Below are 17,832 nucleotides of genomic sequence, written 5' to 3'. Positions count from 1 at the left end.
CTATGGAAATAGGTCGGGCTATACAAGATAAATTAACTTCAAGATCACAGGGTTGCTGTTTTCTTGCCATTGCTGGCTAAATGTATTCATGGCAAGTTCGACATTATCGTTCTCTAGCATTTGCTCGGTGTGCTATTCAACTGACCTATGAATGGCTGTTTAAGTTGTCAGAAGTATGTGTGTCACTGCCTAAGCTTTCTCGTCAACATTTTAAAATGTCAGCGATATGTAATGGAGTCCTTATTGCCTAAGTTTAATCTTTTCTATGTATGTAATTCCTGTCCCCCAGCCATCATGGCTGTGTTTGAAGGAAAATTTAGAAATACTTCGAAGAAAATGGATAAAGGAAAATGTAGTCCTTGGTGAAATAGAAGGTATTAATATATTGAAGATATCAGTATATTGATGTATAATTCCAGTAAATGATCTCCAGTGAGAAACATGCTGTTTTCAAAGAGACAATTTATACAGAGGACTAATGGAGAAATACACTACATGATGCAACAATAATCACCTGAAATTCAATATCAACAAAATGTTTTGTCCCAATTCAAAGAAATTCACTCTATGCAATCCTGAAATATCTCATACACAAGAATGGGATGGATGGATGTGAGGTCACAGTGACTTTGACTTTTGACCTGTGATTACCAAATCGCCAAATTTGAAGACATTTTTTCAATGCATTCCTGAGATATTGAGTTCATGAGAATGAGAACGACCATAATTACCTTGACCTTTGACCACCAAATTCCAATCAGTTCAACATAAAGCCACCGGCCACGGCTATGAATATAAAAATTGCCAGACAATCTCAAAGAAGAAAAGGCAGGGATGAAGAAGACAAGAATGTGAACAATGTAAGATTACAAATGTTCACAAAATCCTAACAGACTAGTGGGTTACACAGACTTCAGTTAAATTTAAACAGACTGGTGGGTCACGCAGAATACAGTACGGATGATAATGTCCACTGATCAATGACATAATAGTATTGTTCAAAACAAAATTGCACTAATTAGAATAAATCCAATCTCTGTATATATTTCACACTATGATTTCTACACATTGGTTCTCATTTACCAAAACTTTAGCATCTACAGCTGCAACATAAATTAATCTCCCAAATAAACTGCATCATCCAAGTTCAATCACAGTTTATAATATCAAGTTGACTTGACATCTGTGGTGTCTTGTTCAGTGACCTGAAAACACCCCCATGTACAGATTTTAAGGACATTCTCTGGCATTTCAGTCTGAGTTCACCTCTGAAGTTTCCTTTGATCTAATTCAAAGAGAGAAAAGAACTGGGCCTCGGGGGACTTTCTTCCACTTTCTTCACTAATCTTGTTTGGTTGATTACACGGAAGTCAAGTGCTTTGTGCAAAGTGCTCATTAGTCCTGAAGTAAACAGCACCCTCTGCTTCTTTCTGTTTTCGTATAAACAAACGGAACCTCCAAATGTTTGTGTTCGAAAATAACGCCGATACAGTCTGACAAATTCTGAGGTGTTTTCAATTTAATATACCAGCAGTGATCTTGTATTCATCACCAAAAAATTCAATTGCCACCTTTAATATAAACGATACAACACAGTCTGCAAAGACTTTTTACACTATTTTTTAATTACATGACTTAATTGTTCTGTTTCAATATAAAATACAAGATCTAACTTAAGATAAAACAATGAAACGTGCTCGCGAAATAAACAAGACTTATTTTACATCTAATATTTCTCTCATCACACACCATGATCGTGATAAATACAATTCACTAAGTTAGTTTTATATTCAATGTCAGGAAGGCACTTTTGTAAGCTCTCTGATGTTGAGTTATTGGCAAAATAAGGAATTCCATTCAGTTGATCTAAAAATATTTATCTAGGAATGCTTACAGTGAATATTTCTTTTTTTCACATTTTTTTTCCATCTCCAGGGGACTCCTGAGCTTTAGCAGTTTCACATTCAATTCACATGAATTACAGAAAATATAAAAACAACAAGAACATACAGAGGATACACTTAAACATGTAAACACAAATTATACAACTTTATAAAGGGCAATAGATTGTCCCAATATATTTTAAATATGAAATCAATAGTTCAACAATTTGATAAAAAACAAACTCTTATTAACCTTCCTGGGAAGAGTCTGATGAGATAGATTCACCTGACACATAATACTCCAGCATTAAAGGGCCCATATTATGTTCATTTGTTTTGTTTTACTTATGTATAATCATAAAGGCTGGAAAATCTCAATTTCTACAATTTGGGACCTTTTTAAGGTATCTCTTTAAGCTATCCGGCTGCTGATAATATGCATAGAACTATGAGATGTATGTATCTTCTCATGTAAGTCTCAGCAAGAAGGTTAATATGATTATTGCCCAAAATGTCAAACTATTTCTTAAGAGCTATTAGACCAAGAAAAATTAAACCCAACCTGAAAAAGTGACAGCAAAACAGAATATACACTGTTTAAAACTGATATGCTGTCAGCGTTCTTTATATCCAGAACAGTGTGTCATGAGGTCGGACGTTACTAGTGCAAAGTGGATCACACAGGTTATACTCCACCGTGGTCCTCTCTGTAATGCTGTTGGAAAGTGAATGACTTGTCTTGTTATCATGTTGATCTGAGTGTCATCACTGTGGGAGCTGAATGCAACTGTGAGGTTGTGAACCCTGAAACCCATCATTCAAAGACTCCAACTATGATGATGAGCAGGAGGAGGAGAACTGCAGCTCCACACATGGCGAGGCAGAGAAGTTTCTGTCAATAGGACAAGAACAGAGGGGTCAGAACTGTTGACTGTGAAGAAATGCATTACAAGACACTACAGGTGAAAAGGGTAAATGTTTTAACAAATAGATATCACTATGAAACTTTCCCAGATGATTACAAATATTAAGATAATTATTTTTTGTATTACAAGTTTTCTGAAACTTAATGTTTGAATATGCACACATATTAATACATTTCCAGAAATTAACTCTGAACACTGGATAAAGCCAGCTCAAAATGTTGAGTTATTTTATCTTTTTTATTTTTAATCACTCTATAAATAAGCCAACGATGTCAACAGCCATAAAAAAATGTTTTTAAGATTAAAATGAATCAGGCTGGGGATGATATATATACCTTCAGAATATAGATAAAAAGTGTGAGAAAAAAACTCAATGAAAAGGAACAGAAAACCACATAAAAAGTAAGTATGAAAAACAAATGATCAGAACAAGTTGTTTCTTGTTTGTAAAAGTTGAAAAAAAGAATGCCAATGGAACAAGTAAAAAACATAAATGTCCAAAAAGAAGTCCCTTTATCTTAAATGAAATGAGATGAAATGCTACTATTGAGGAGACTGTGTCTTTGATTTAGTGTAATAAGATTTTTTGACTAGAAATTACACAAACATACTTGGTAGAATTATTAGTGTTTGCTGCATTTGAGAAAAAAACCTTATAGTTATGTACTTAAAAAATGTGATGAATTGTTTAAATTGACAGGTGCGTATAAGAAGATTTAAAAAAATTACAATAAATACCTTTTCTTTTTTACATTTCAATTTCCCTGATTACAACTGATAAGTTTAGTGTGTGGAAGTATTGTCCTGATGCATTTTTTTAAAAAAAAAGATGGTGAAAAATATCAAACATTTTACTAAAAGATCACAATGAAACTTTCCTAGTTGATTACTTGAAAATTATTTTTTTTCAAAAACCATTAAACATTTTCTGAAATGTATTATGTTTAAAATACAAATGAGCCATAAGCACCTAAATGTGTATTTTGGAAGTTTTCTTGGTCCAAATGAAGATGTGCCAAGGAGGAAATATAGCACAGAATCTCAAAATGTTCTACATCATGAAAAATTTGTGAAATTTTTATGTTCTGTGCCAAGCCTTAAACCATTCAGCAGTTAAAAGAACAAATGAACAGGTGAATTGGTTTTAGGAATGGAAGTTATGGATGAGGCGTTACCTCACAGTCGTTCTCATTCAGGTGGTTTGGTTAGTCCAACAGACAGGCCAACAATAAGTGCAATGACAGCAAGCAGGATCAGCAGAGCAAAGGCAAGGATTATGTATTTCTGCCGAGTGAAGAACAGGTTGTTATGGCACTTTCAAGTGGTCCCATGTCACTGAACTTTGAGATCTTGTATAATTGATTCATCATCATTTGCAAAGGCTTTTATTTGTGATGCATAATGAGAAAGACACACATACCCTCCGGGATTTTTTCTGGTATCTCACTGCTTTTTTGGTCTCTTCCTTCGCACTACAAATATATTCGGCTGCGTTGGAGACGTTCTTCTCAATGTTGTTCACCATTTCTCCCTGTTAATGACAGAACCATAATGATTTAAATTAGATTAACACCATCTAATATTTGATTTTGTCTTGGTAGTATTAATAAAAAAGACAGTGGTTACATGCTGACACACTTGTATCACAAAGTAGACACTATTATGAAACTTTCCAGCTGGGTCCTACTGTTACCTGAGTTTCTACCAGCATTGCCATGTCCATGAACATTGCATGGAGCTCTCTGATGCTTGACTCCAGACGCATGATGTCCTGGTGTCTTGACTCGATCTCATTAAGGGCCTGACGTGTTATCTGGGAGTCAGAAATGATCTGAGCAGGAAAGACGAAGAGACAGCAAACAGAGAAAAATAAATACTCTCAGCTGTGTGGACAGACACTACCACACCCCAAATAATGCTCCTCATCCAACACTAGATGGCAGTAACAGCTTTAAACCCTGTAAAAGTAACATATTGGACAGTAAAGCAGGAGATAACTTACATCAGAGGTGAAGATTGATGGATTTCCACTTTCTAACATGTCCTCTAGCTCTTCGTTGGTGGTCACTCTTCCAGCTAAAATAATAAACACCATCAAGTGATTACCAAGCAATGACTCGAACTGTATTCAATGAATCACTTTATGACTCAAAACACTAGCGGTGATGAAAAGTTCTGGTTTGCTGATATGCTTGTTAATTTTATCCTCAGCCAGCTCCTGGTTCTAACAGGATTACGCTTACATTAATGTTGTGTTAATGCAAAATAAGCCATGCTGTTGTTTTCTTTGCTGGGATATGACACAGTACATTTATTCAAGTATTTTTTGCGGAACTTTACTTGAATATTTACATTCTCTCTAACCATATACTTCTACTCTACTGCAATTCAAAGGCACTACTGCACTACTAAATGTATATGGCAACCTAGTTACTAGTTACTGAAATAGTTATACACAGAATAGAATCAACTGATGGATTCATTTAATAGCTGAAGATAAAACTCTATTTTATTCCTGAGCGGAAATTCACAAAGTACCCAGCAGATAAACTATATATAGTAGTTATACCTCCTTTACCAGCGTCAAATGTTAAAGGGATGAACATATCAATACATCAATAACTATATTCAGTTATTGATGCATTGCAATTATAAGCAATAATATAATAGATATTATTCTGAAACATGCCATTCTGCATATTGTGCACTTTTGGTATGATTAATGTATTTTGATGCAAATACTTTTGTGCTTTTACATTAGTTAAAATTAACTTAATTGTATCAAAATATTTCTACAGTGTGGTATTGCTACTTGTACTGACAAGTGAGTACAACCCCCTCTTGGCTGGACTCCCAGCCTCTGCCACTGAACTGTTGCAGCATATCCAGAACGCTGCAGCACGCCTTGTTTTCAATCTTCCCAAATTCTCGAATTTGACCCCCCTCCTCCGTGACCTCCACTGGCTTCCTGCTGCAGCCCGTTTCCAATTCAAGACGATGGTGCTGGCCTTCAAGGCCATCAACGGAACTGCACCCATCTATTTCCAAACGCTGGTCAGACCACACGCCACAGTGAGAGCACTTTGCTCGACTACATCAGCTGGCCGGCTGGTACCGCCATCGCTGAGAGCAAACAAGGGTCGCTCAGCGAAGTCGTGACTCTTCTCTGTTCTGGTTCCTCAGTGGTGGAATGAACTCCAAACCAATGCCAGTACAGCAGTCACTCGCCATCTTCAGCAAAAGACACAAGACTCACTTGTTGAGACTTCACCTCGAACCCACATAGCATGGTAAATCAAGATAAATCACAAATATTACATTTGAGACAAAAATTACACTTAGCTTGATGCTGGATTTTTAAAAATGCTGTCAGTGTTCTAGTGTAGTCAGCGGGCAGAGCACTGGGTTCTGTAATGAACAAAGTTAACTGGGTGATAATTTGGGTTTTCATACTTACACAAAACTCTACAACTCATGTCTGTGGTCTGTGTCTGGTTATGCTTTTCAGGTTTACTTCAATTTTGGCCATTAATGACAAGGGATGGGAACCAAATGTCAATGCTTCAGCTCTGGAATAGACTTGTGAAGATGTCTGATCATACACTCACTAAAACGATATTTAATTGTAATATCTTGCATGGTCATCCCTGGGCAAAGGAGTTGAAATCTTTATTCTATTTGAACAACTTGTCATTCATATTTCAGTACAGGTTACTTTGCAAGAATTAGAAGATTAGGAGCAAGATGTTTCTCATGTATAGATAAAATGGTCTGTTTATATTAGTTTATAACAGTTATTTCATGGATGTACTATATGTTTACAGTGTTTCTGATTACTTTTGTGTATGTGTTTATGCAGGTGAATAGGAAAGACACTGATAAAGTAAGCTGGAATTTCAGGGTACATGGTTTGAACAGCCATCTATAACTAAAATATTGATTGTGACAAACCCTATTGTAATTAGGGACATGTAGCATCTTGCTTTAAAAACAATACAAATTCTGTCATATAATGGGCAAAGCTTCCAGAGCAGTGAGTGTTCAATGATGTCAAGAATGACAACAACAAATGTCTGTGCTTAGTCCTGCTACAACATGTACCCTTTTTTGTTTAGTCCCAGGATAATTCATTTGTCTGGTAGCGCTGGGTAAGGAGAGCAAGCCTCATTGTTGCCCTATCGATTGAGCTGACAGAAAAATAACATAGCTGTTATCCACCCAGGGGACGCTGCCGCTGCAAACACAATGCTGACTATTCCCCAAGTAGAGAGATGAATTGTTGGGAAAACCTACAATTTAAGGCTTCAAATCCAAATATGGAAAACTGGTAATGTGTTTGACAGCGCTGAGGTTTTACAGAAGCTGAGAATAGCTGTGCTTGCAGTTATTTTCTTGAACGGCATTGTCTTGAGATAACAAAGCTTGTTTTCTGGTGTAATGGGTCAACTTATCTTGCTCTCTGGAGAAATAAAAGGCCTAGTTTTTGAGATAACAAGATAATTCACCATGAGAAAACAACTTCACAAGCTTCATAAGAATGGACCATGACATTATCTTGAGTATGGTATAGTATATTGAGATAGTGAGTTTATTATTTTGTTATCTCAGGATAACAAAGCAAATTTTTCTGGTGATAACTGGTTAATTTATCTTGCTATCTCCGAAAACACCAATTTCTCAAGATGACCTGATAATTTATCACGACAGAAAACTGTTACGGTGTTTCCGTGGCAGCCTGTTTTGTTGTTGTTTTTTTCCTGTTTTCTCCCAACCTGCCTCCCCCCCTTTCTTTTCCCTACCCTGCTCCTTCCAGTGTGTGTGTGTGTGTGTGTGTGTGTGTGTCTGTGTGAGTCTCTGCTTATGGATCCGAAAACCAAAACCTCACAAAACAATATAGACAATATAACAGACACCAGCTTAAAATTAATGGACATATGAGACAATGTTATTTCTTGTGCAGATAATAACATGGACATTTTTGAGAAAGCTTAAGGCCATTTCCATTTTTAAGATGACGCTGATCTCTAAGCTCAGGTTGTGAGAAGCTCCAGGCGTAGCAGAGCTCTTGTCCAAAGTAGCTATGCTAGAAGAGACCTTGTTGGAAAAACCCAGGCCTCAACACTAGGTTACAAGCTACCAGCCCAAGCCATCAGCTCCAGTGTTTGCTGTCCACCAGCTAGCTAACCTCCCATCAGCTCCAGGGCCAGCTAGCCCCAGCCAAAGATTTTTTCTGAGCTGACTGGCACCAATACTCTTAACATCTTTGTGTGTGTCTCCAGGAGACCCATCTAGCCTACAAGATGCCTTTCCGCAAGAAAGCGAAGGCTTTCAACCACTGACATCCAGCTCGGCAAACTCTTGTAGTTGTAATAATTACAGCAGGAAAGGAGGAAGTCAGGGGAAGTAGAATAAAAAAGCAACAAAGCCAAGCACAGGACTTTCACCCAGCAGACAGCTGTTTGCCTCCAGTTTGTAACCAAAAGTCAACAATGATTTATTTTAACTCACCAATGTAGCAAACTGACATCACATACATAACTGAAATTACATATGCAACGTACCTTTTTAAACCCAGACCACAATTGTGATGGTACAACGTAAACACAGACGAACGTAGCATTCATCACAGGAGTGTTAATTTATTTAATCTGATGTTTAATTGTAGTCACTTCCTGCGGTGGTTGTCGGTTTATTCATGGATAAGACGTGCCTGAGGAACAAAGGAGCCCTCACAAACAATCAGCTGCTGAAACTCTATAAACAGAAAGCCTTCTAGTTCTGAAGCCATGCCTCCTGGTGTACAACACCCTCCCTGAGGAGACAGGTCTCTATGCAGGTGCTTACTGTATGTCACACACCTTTTGCTATTCCTCAGAGAGACAGAGCCAAACACAGAAAAACACACCTCCGTTACAACTCCAACACACATCAACAGAATGAGTTTCACCTCTGAATTACATAAACATATGGTGTAAGTCCACGTCAGCGCACACAGAGGTTCATGTGGCCGTGTCAAAGACAGGTGAACTCCTGTTACATGGGCCCGTTTCCCCAGGCAACACAAACATAGCTAGCCGTCTCCAGTATCAGGCTCTTCCACCTGCAGTGTGGAGAACTGGAGCCTCTCATTAATGCTGGCCGCAGGGACTGTGTGAGACAGTCCTATTTTTTTCCCTTTAGCAATTGTCTCATGTTATTTGCATGTGCATCATGCAATGCACCTGATACACATTTCTCCCACAACTGTTTGTCACTGTAACTCTGAGCAGAGATGGCAGAACGTGTGAACATTGAAAGTGCAAATATCAAAATGATTAAATAAATGGCTAAATAAATCATTTATATGGTATAAAATGGACTAAAAAAATGTTATTAAAGGTAAATGTAGGGAGTAATTAATTTATTCAATGTGACATATGATAAAATTTATTTTTATTTTGCTTCTGTATTTATTTTTCTTTTGATTAATCCCCTATTTATTCACTTTTCCACCTCTGCCAAATGTATGTTTACACCCCAGTTCTTTTTTTGGTTAGTTGGTCAGCAGGATTTCACAAAACCTGCTGACTGAATTTTCAGGAAACCAGACCGGAGCATGGGTCTCAGCCCAGAAAAATCTTATTTTTGTTGCATTTAATGGCAGATTTATTTAAGTGTGAGGCATTTACTTTTTCTCAGGGCTCCAACATACTTGTCTGAAAAATATCAAGTTGTCTGGTAGGCAAACACATTTAACACAAGCTAAAACTAACAAGCTTGTATGAATGCTGATACACCTATATACTTATTTACACGGTATACTCCATGTTTCTCATTATGCTAAATCTTACATTGACTAAATTTTGATTCTGTTGTTTTTTTAATTAATTCTAGTCTGTCAGTACAATCGAAAAATAGCAACTATCAGTATTTGAATTACATGTGAATGTTCCATCGAATCCTATTACATAAGTTGAATGTTAAGGGTCACATTTACTGCAAAGTTTTTCCATCATGTTGAAATAATGTGTATTAATTAAATAACTAGATGCATGATTTATTACAGGGGACAAAAAAAACATAGTGAAAAGCGTTATGTTTATGTTTATTACTTACTAAACGTATTAACTTATAAAAAAGAATCACGACATCTCAAAGAAACATGAAAACGCCAACACTAACACTATTCTGCAGCTGTCTGTTTATCAACAGTTCTGTTCGTGTCCACAGAAGCAGAAAGGAAACCGGTGTGGTCTGTTTCCTAGATCCTGTCTGAACACAGCTTCAGGCTTTCATTTGTCACTCTTTTATCTCTACATCTTTGAATGTGCAACGTGATCCTAGCCATTGATTTGTTAACAATGAGTATTTCATGTTTGTAGCAGCAGTTTACATCCATAATTATTGTTTTGAAGCTTCAGAAACAGAAAAAAGGATGTGTTTCCTGGCCTCATGAGGGTCCAGGAGGTCCATTATGTGTCACTCACTTATCTCCAGCTGTCTCTGGATTCTTCCTTTGCTTCTTTCCCGAAAGGACACTTGCGTCTCGTTGTACTTTGTCATGACCTCCACAAACTTCCTGGACAGCACTGTATGCTAAGGACAAATGGGAACACAAGGACAGAGGGTGGGCACTCAGACAGCAAACTTTTAGGATAATCCACAAAGTAGTTCTTCACTAAATGCTTACATTAAAAGTGGATTGTAATTTGTACCTCTATATGAAGTTCAACATTATACTCAAACAAAAGAAATACAATTCTAATCTGCAAACACATCTTGTAAAATAGTGAATGTGGTAAAGTTAAATGGGAATTAAAGTTACAGTTCACCTGAAAAAAAAAAGGGTGTAAATAATGTATTACCAAATCAATTTAGGATCTTGGAGCTTCCGGAGAGTCGGATTACACCATGCAAGCTGTAGGGAGCCATTTTATATTTGTTTTATGTTCAAACAAGTCCCCATCTACTTCAGTTATTTAGGAGAATGCTTCAATACTGTTTTGCTGCCAACCTCCAGAAATGGAGTATGCAGTACAAAACTTTCCACTTGCACAGGGATGAGTGAATAATGACAGAATTATTAGCTTTGGGTGAACTTATCCTTTAATATTCCTGGAGAGATCTATACAAAAACAGTATCTCAGATTCTCTTCTGATGTTTGAGTACATCTAACAGATATGCGATGACGACCATGAGTTCACGGTTTGTTGTCTGACCTGTGTTTTCTGGATCCTGAAGTCAACAGAGGCTCTGTTAGCTATGTCATCTTTTGGCATGCTTTGCTCCATTGCTTCACAAGGAAAGAGTCACAATACAGCATTACACAACAGCAGACAACATCAGCTGATGTATGGTTTAGTCAATAAATATATAAGTGACAATCACTTCATGGTTCGACTCACATTTTAGTTTAGTTCGCACCACATTGGCGTTTCCTTTGATATCGTTGGTCAGAGCACCCAGTTGATCCTTTGTTCCTTCATACAAATCAGAAAAAAGACGTCAGACTTGAGGAAAAATAATGTCATCCAGCTAATCACTGTGACTCTCTCCCGTAAATATTGGAGTTACTCTGATTTCATCTTGTAGCTCGGCAACAACCCTGAGAAAATACTGCACAAAGCACAGGCCCTTTGTTTCTTTTCCTGGTGACCAGTTCCACGTCATGGACCCTAAAACACTGTACTCTGTTACATTAAACACAATCACTGACGATGCCATGGCACTGTAAACTGACTCTTTGTCGTGCAGGGTCCTCGGGCCTCAGCTCACACACCGAACCGAACAAAGCCAAGAACAAAGCACATCTTTAAATCATTAGAAATACTTTGTCTGCTCTGTACGTTGTGCACTGGAGCCTGCAAACATCTGCAAATGACAGCATGACTGAATCCCTGGCTGTTAAAAGTGAAGCTGTAACTAATGATTATTTCCTTGTAGATGAATCTTTAAATGATTTTATCCATTAATTGATTAGTTGTCTGGGCAATAAAATGTCAGAAAAAGGTGGTGAGGGATGACACAGCATGGGAACTTGGAGTTTTTTTCTCTGCTTTGAGTTTGCAGATGTTCACAGAGGTAGTTTTTTCTTTTGGCATTCTCAAAGTTAAAGTTTTTCACATGATTTCAAAGGTTGCTACACAGATGTTTTTAAAATGATCACTGAACAACATTTGCTAAAGATCATATTTACCTTTGCTCGGTCTATACATTTTCTACAAGGGCCGCGACTTAGAATTACTTTCATTAATGATTATTCTGTCATTATTCTGTCATAATCATTTTCTCAATTAAATGTTAAGTTGTTTGTACTATAAAATGTCAGCGAAGTATGAAACATTTCGATCAGTGTTTTCCGAACCCTAACATGACGAGACAATCCTCTTGTTTTGTGCACAACCCAAAGATGTTCAGTTTGCTGTCGTCGAGGAAGGATTTACATTTAGGCTTAAATCCAAGAACTTTAACCTTTGTTTTTAGAAATTACTCAAACGGAAATCAATTTGCAAAAGAGCTTCTGATTAATGTATAGTTGACAACTCATAAATGTATTGTTGCATCTATTACAGGATGTATTATCTGACATTTTGGTAATCAGGCTGTTGTAAATTTAAGTACAGATATCCTTTGCAAATCTGTCTGCATTAAAATCTAATATAAAACATCAGTGTTACTCCTCTTTATTTCTTTTGATTTGCTGCCCAGCATCAGAAGAGGAAAGTAACAAAGTACAAGTACTTCATTACTGTACTGGTTGTACTGATTTTTCAGGGATCTACTTTATCTAAAGGTGCAATCAACTGTCTTTGTGATGCATTTACAAACAGCTGTGAAAAATCCTACTGATTCTACCTTTAAGTTTAATAGTCCTTCAATTACATTAATATGACACAAGGTTCAGTTAGCTTTGCACAGAATGGCCAGAAGAAATGTCCTTCAGAGGGATACTTTTTACTTTTATACTTACAGTACTCTTCAGAGCCTGTACTTTATTACTCTTACTTAAGTAAAGAGGTTGAATCAGTACTTCTACCCTTTACCAGTCATTCCAAAGAACGTGTACTGTAGCCACTACTGCTCTGGATACCTAAACTTCCTAGCTGTCCTTGTTGCTCGTGCAGTTTTTCTGGTACTCTGCAGAGCCTTTCACAAAAGGGAATGTCAAAACAGTTCTTCAACCATCCAAACATGCCAGCTGGGTTAACTGTCATAGGAAACCAGAAAATACTCATGTTAAAAATATGGAATCTGATAGTTTTGATAAATCAGGATGAATTAACTGTTGCAGAATTCTTAGGGTAAACAGAACTGTTTCCTTCACAGGCTTCCGGACCACGCAGCCATTGGTTTACAATTAGGAGGAAAGTGTTACAAAGGAAGTGAGACATTTGTGCCTCAAAAGTCACACTCCAGCCATGAACTCAAAGCACCAAAAACAACACCTTAAAACAACCCTTAAAACATTACAAACTGCTTGGCCCAGGACAGGGAAAGGCTCTGCAGCGGGTCATTAGAACCGTCCAAAACATTAGTACTCATTTACCAAGCATATGTGATATCCATGAGGCTAGAGGTGTAAAAGACAACAGTCATCCCGGCCGCTGTCTGCTCACCCTGCTGCACTCTGACTAGAGATACAGAAGTATCTGCTGGTGTACCTCCTGACTCCAGAGCAGCTTCGTCCTAAGTCTGCGAAACTTGTGAACTTGTCCCCAACACCCCACCATAAAAACATGGTTGCTTTTTTATGATGATGGCTGGGTATGCTGCGTAAATGGACTACAACTCCCTTTCATTTCTACTACCCTGGTGTTGCTGAAGACTGCTGGCCAAGACCAATGAAACTGTGTCAGGACTTACTGTCGCCTGGGTTGGGTGCAGACAGGATCGTGCTGTGCATCTTCTTCACCTCCTCCACTTGATAGGTGATCTTATCAATGAGTCCTCGAACTTCTTCCACCTTATTCAACCAATAACACCAATATCAGTCTCTCGAATCGGTCCCCAAACCTACATGTTAGCACCATGTCACGGTGAACTTGATACCCACCCTCCTGAAAAAGCTCTCCATGAAGCCATCTCTGTCCACCGCGACCGCATCATCCTCTTCCGCTTGTGTCCTGCTCTGTACGGATTAAAAACACATTTCCATGTATTTATTTATTTATTTTACCTGTCAAGGTGTTAAAAAATGCGTGAGAAAACACTTACAGCAGTCAGTTCTGCCAGTCGATCCTTCATTCCACCGATCGGCTCGTCTCCTACCAGGATAATTCTAGTGGTTCAGCCGCTGGGTCATCCTGTCACTGTCCATTCGTAGCGGGACGCGAGGCCACCTTACTGCGGACATCAGCAGACGATGGGGACAGGAAGAGGTTTTTAAAGGTTCCAAACTGCTCTGAAAAGTCCAATCAAACTAACTAACTGTTGCCGCTCCACTCTGGGTCGACATCACTCACCGCTACAGCGTGAACGATCAGGAACAGACCCACAGCGTCTCTGTCCGCGGGACACGCCTATGATTCATTTCTCTCCCCCCCCACCACCACCCCCCCCCCCCCCCACCACCACCCCCGCCTTCAGGGGGAGAAACCACACTCTAGTCCACCTTCGATTAAATGTGATCCAGCCATTAGGATAAACAAACATTAACTCTTTGGTGCCTGAATTATTAAATCACAATGTCATACTTTAACGTTTGTTTTCCTCCTAAGTAAAAAATCGTACCAAAAACATTTTTCCCACTTTAATGTTTTATTTTGAAGGAGTTGTGAGTTAACAGAACTAAAGGTTATTCAGTAACTGTTAACTCATGTTATCACCACAATACCCAGACCGGTAAATAACTTAATAAGGTATTAGAAATACGTTTAAACAGATTTTGATGATACATCTATCCACTCTAGAGGACGTTACGCACCAATGGGTGGCCTCTATTCTGTCTACTGGGCTCCTGTTTAGATCAAATCAGTTAACATATAAATATTGTTGCTTATTCCAGAGGTACTTGTATTAACTGATTACTATTTTCAGACTTTATTTTATCCAGTTAGTCCCACTGAGGTCACGCAGCTCTTTTACAAGGGAGACATGCTATTACAGCAACACACACAACAGTAAACTAACAACAACATAACCAGATTAATCATTTTCACAAGGACAGACTGGACTCATTTGATTTAAAATTGTTCAGTGGTACAATATTCTGAAGTGTAAAATCAGCCTGCGGGTTAATTATAAATTCATGATCCCGTGTCTCACAATGACAGAGATACTCATGACATTGGGACTTGCTGTCTTGTGTTTGGGACCTGCTACTCCAACCCACATGGCTCAAAATGACTTCCTGTTGCAATTTATATTATATATTTAATCTAATTGTTTTATTATGTCTGTCTATTGTCGGTGCTGTTGTTGATTCTGTGTCTCGTCTTCTTCTGCCAACCAAATATACTACCTCCAGGAGCAAATGAAGTGACCGACCTGAACCTGGACCTCGTGTTATATTTTGAAAGTGAGCAGCCTGCAAAGTAGAACTGTAGGAAATCTGTTGAGCACAACTGTGAAAGAGCATTGTAAATCTGTGACCTGTGTTTTATCTTTTTATAAGATGATTCATTGGACCTTGAGGGCAAACGCACCATCAGCGGGCAGTTATATGGGAGGGTTTCATAAATAATAGATAGGCACGCCTGGGTGAACACTGGACTGTTCATCGTATGGCCACACGGTGTCGCTGTTTACCTGGATATATATATGTGTGCATATTGAGGCGGACCTTGCCAGCCTGTGACGGGACGAGCAGCGCTTTTGGCGACACCCCGCTCCTCCTGCGGGTCAAAACCGCGGGGCACTTGTGCACTCGCCAGGTGTCTGCATCATCAGCTCAATTAATCTGAGGACAATTCAACACATGACTTGTGTACATCCATATAATAATCAATGGAGGTGTTATATGACACATAGCTTTAACTCACTCTTAAAGGCAGCATTGCTGAAGCAGTGTTGTAAAAACAACCCAGAAGTCATACTCGAGTACAATGATTAAAGTCACCCCTTTGAAAATTAGAAGTCTCAATGTGTCTGTTATCAAATATACTCAAGTGTCAAAAGTAACTTTCTATCAATAACATACTTTTAGTCTCAAAATTACAATTATAGTTACATATACTCAGCCTGCTTGTGTGCTGGAAACTACAGATCGAGCAACATCAGACGCAACATTTGGCATTTTCTCACTTTAAAAATGCGATATTTTGGCTGTGATGCAGCAGGCAATCTGCAACTTTAGTTATCAGATAAACTAGAACTGCAAGTAGTTATGAACGTGGGCCGAAATGTGCAGCGGAAGTGGGCGTGTCCTATGTCAGAAAACCCAGCTCTATTCAGGGAACATATGTATATAAGGTTTGCGAATGTGTTATTTAAAATGTGGAAGTTACAGGCAAAAACGCGATTGCATCCATTATAGCGCCACCTAGTGGAGTACATGTGCAATTTTTGGTATGGAAGAACTGTGTCCTATTCTATATGTACCATATACATTTCAAAGCTCTCAGCATAATAGTTTGGCTGAAAGTAATGTTTGTTGTTTATCTTGTAATAAGCCACGCCCACATTGACCAGTCATGACCACCTTCAAGATATGGCCTCAGGATTGGCCCTACATCATACCGACCAAGTTTAATAAAAATCGGTGTAGCCGTTCAAGAGATATAAACTTCCCATATTTTTAGCGCCCCCTAGTGGCCAAAATTCGCCAAATTCGGCTAATCCCTTCCCAGTCTCATGCCAACCAAGGATCTCAAGTTTGGTGTTATTAGCATTTAGTTTGACCGAGATATCAAACAGTTTACATTTTTATAGCTAGCTACATAAACTTGTTCGTTAATAACTTGCGCATTTTTTGACCGAGCAAACTTCTTTTGATAACTTTAGATCAGGTCCAGCTGAAGAGTGTACGTGCCAAGTTTCACGCAGATCAGACAAAATCCCAAGGAAGGGGTTCGAAAAAGTAGGTTTTCCAGTTTTTGCGATTTTGCGAAAAAACTTTCTAGGCGGAAGTGGGCGTGGCCAATTGCAAAGTGATTCTGCTCCATTAAGGGAATCTGGGGATACAAGGTTTTTGAATGTGCAAAAAAAAAAAAAAAAAAAATCTTTACATTTACAATAGGGTTCCTAGCACCGCTGGTCCTAGGAAACGCATCTGCTTGAATAAGAGTTCCCTCGGCCCCTCGGATTTGGCACCGAAATTAAGTACAATATTTGACTCCAAAGTGTGGTGAAGTTAGAGGTATAACGTTGCAGAAAATAAAATACTGTAAAATATATTTAATATTAAATACTCATGGAAAGTACAAGAACCTGAAAACTGTTCTCAAGATCAGTACTTGAGTAAATGTACTGAGTTACATTTCATCACTGGCTAAAAAGTAACTAGTAGTTTTGACACGAATGCAAGCTTGCCCGAACTGACCAAACACATCAGCAGTTGCAGTCCATGAAGGTATTGTAATCCACTTTTATATTAGCAGCACGTAGCAGAAAAGCATCCATTTTGAATTGAAATAAACTGAACATGTCTGGAACAAAAGTGACGGTTTTGATGGGGGGATGCAATAAAGGTAGGTAGGTTATCGGTATGGAACCAGGTGCTGCTCCAAACTGGCAAACAAAAGAAGCACAAGAAAAGACGAGCTGTAAAGCAACGCAGTCATTTACGGCACATGTCCCTCATAAAAAGTTAAAGTAAGTAATCCAGATACTCAAACTGTGCGATTCCAGTGGTTTCTTCGTCTGCCCGCCTTTCAGTAACCACCCAGTCTCAGCAGCATCCCTGTTGTTGTAGTCCTGTAATTTAACCCGCCGTGCAAACTAATCATGAGATCACATGTTTAACACGTATCTTTCTGTCCAAACAGTATTTTGGACCGCACAGCACAGATCGTAATCTAATTCATTCGCTGCGCAATCTCCAATTACGCACAAATAATGCCATTTACGCACGGGCTGCATAACGCCCCTCCTCAGACGATCCAAA

At 38.5% G+C, this 17,832-nt stretch overlaps 1 protein-coding gene across 3 annotated transcripts; it reads right to left on the bottom strand.

The window, feature by feature from the left end:
- Positions 1-445: 445 nt before the first annotated feature.
- stx2b (syntaxin 2b) lies at positions 446-17,785 on the bottom strand. Of its 3 annotated transcripts, none has more exons than XM_030417514.1 (12): positions 17,558-17,785; positions 14,004-14,132; positions 13,843-13,917; positions 13,653-13,752; positions 11,195-11,269; positions 11,009-11,082; positions 10,276-10,384; positions 4,812-4,885; positions 4,503-4,640; positions 4,230-4,340; positions 3,985-4,093; positions 446-2,775 (listed from the first exon to the last, which is right to left on the bottom strand). In XM_030417514.1, the coding sequence occupies exons 2-11, from the start codon at positions 14,031-14,033 to the stop codon at positions 3,998-4,000; spliced, it is 882 nt and encodes a 293-aa protein (XP_030273374.1). In that variant the 5' UTR covers positions 14,034-14,132; positions 17,558-17,785; the 3' UTR covers positions 446-2,775; positions 3,985-3,997. The 3 variants fall into 3 exon arrangements, with proteins under 3 accessions (XP_030273374.1, XP_030273375.1, XP_030273376.1); XM_030417515.1 differs by lacking the exon at positions 17,558-17,785 and adding an exon at positions 14,252-14,284; XM_030417516.1 differs by lacking the exons at positions 3,985-4,093; positions 17,558-17,785 and having other exon boundaries at positions 2,310-2,775; positions 14,004-14,314.
- Between the last annotated feature and the right edge of the window lie 47 nt (positions 17,786-17,832).

The sequence above is a fragment of the Sparus aurata genome, chromosome 5 (genome assembly GCF_900880675.1).
Source record: "Sparus aurata chromosome 5, fSpaAur1.1, whole genome shotgun sequence".
NCBI classification, from domain to species: domain Eukaryota; kingdom Metazoa; phylum Chordata; class Actinopteri; order Spariformes; family Sparidae; genus Sparus; species Sparus aurata.
Note: the sequence above shows the minus strand (reverse complement) of the source record. Positions and strands in the feature narration are given on the sequence as shown.

Bases quoted from the DNA above. Each gene is read 5' to 3' on its own strand.
- stx2b (XM_030417514.1), bottom strand. From the start codon at position 14,033: ATGAAGGATCGACTGGCAGAACTGACTGCT. The intron at 4,341-4,502 runs GTAACAGTAGGA...TGTCATTAACAG, and splicing joins CAATGCTGGTAGAAACTCAG to GGAGAAATGGTGAACAACAT. The intron at 4,094-4,229 runs GTATGTGTGTCT...TTCACTCGGCAG, and splicing joins ACCAGAAAAAATCCCGGAGG to AAATACATAATCCTTGCCTT.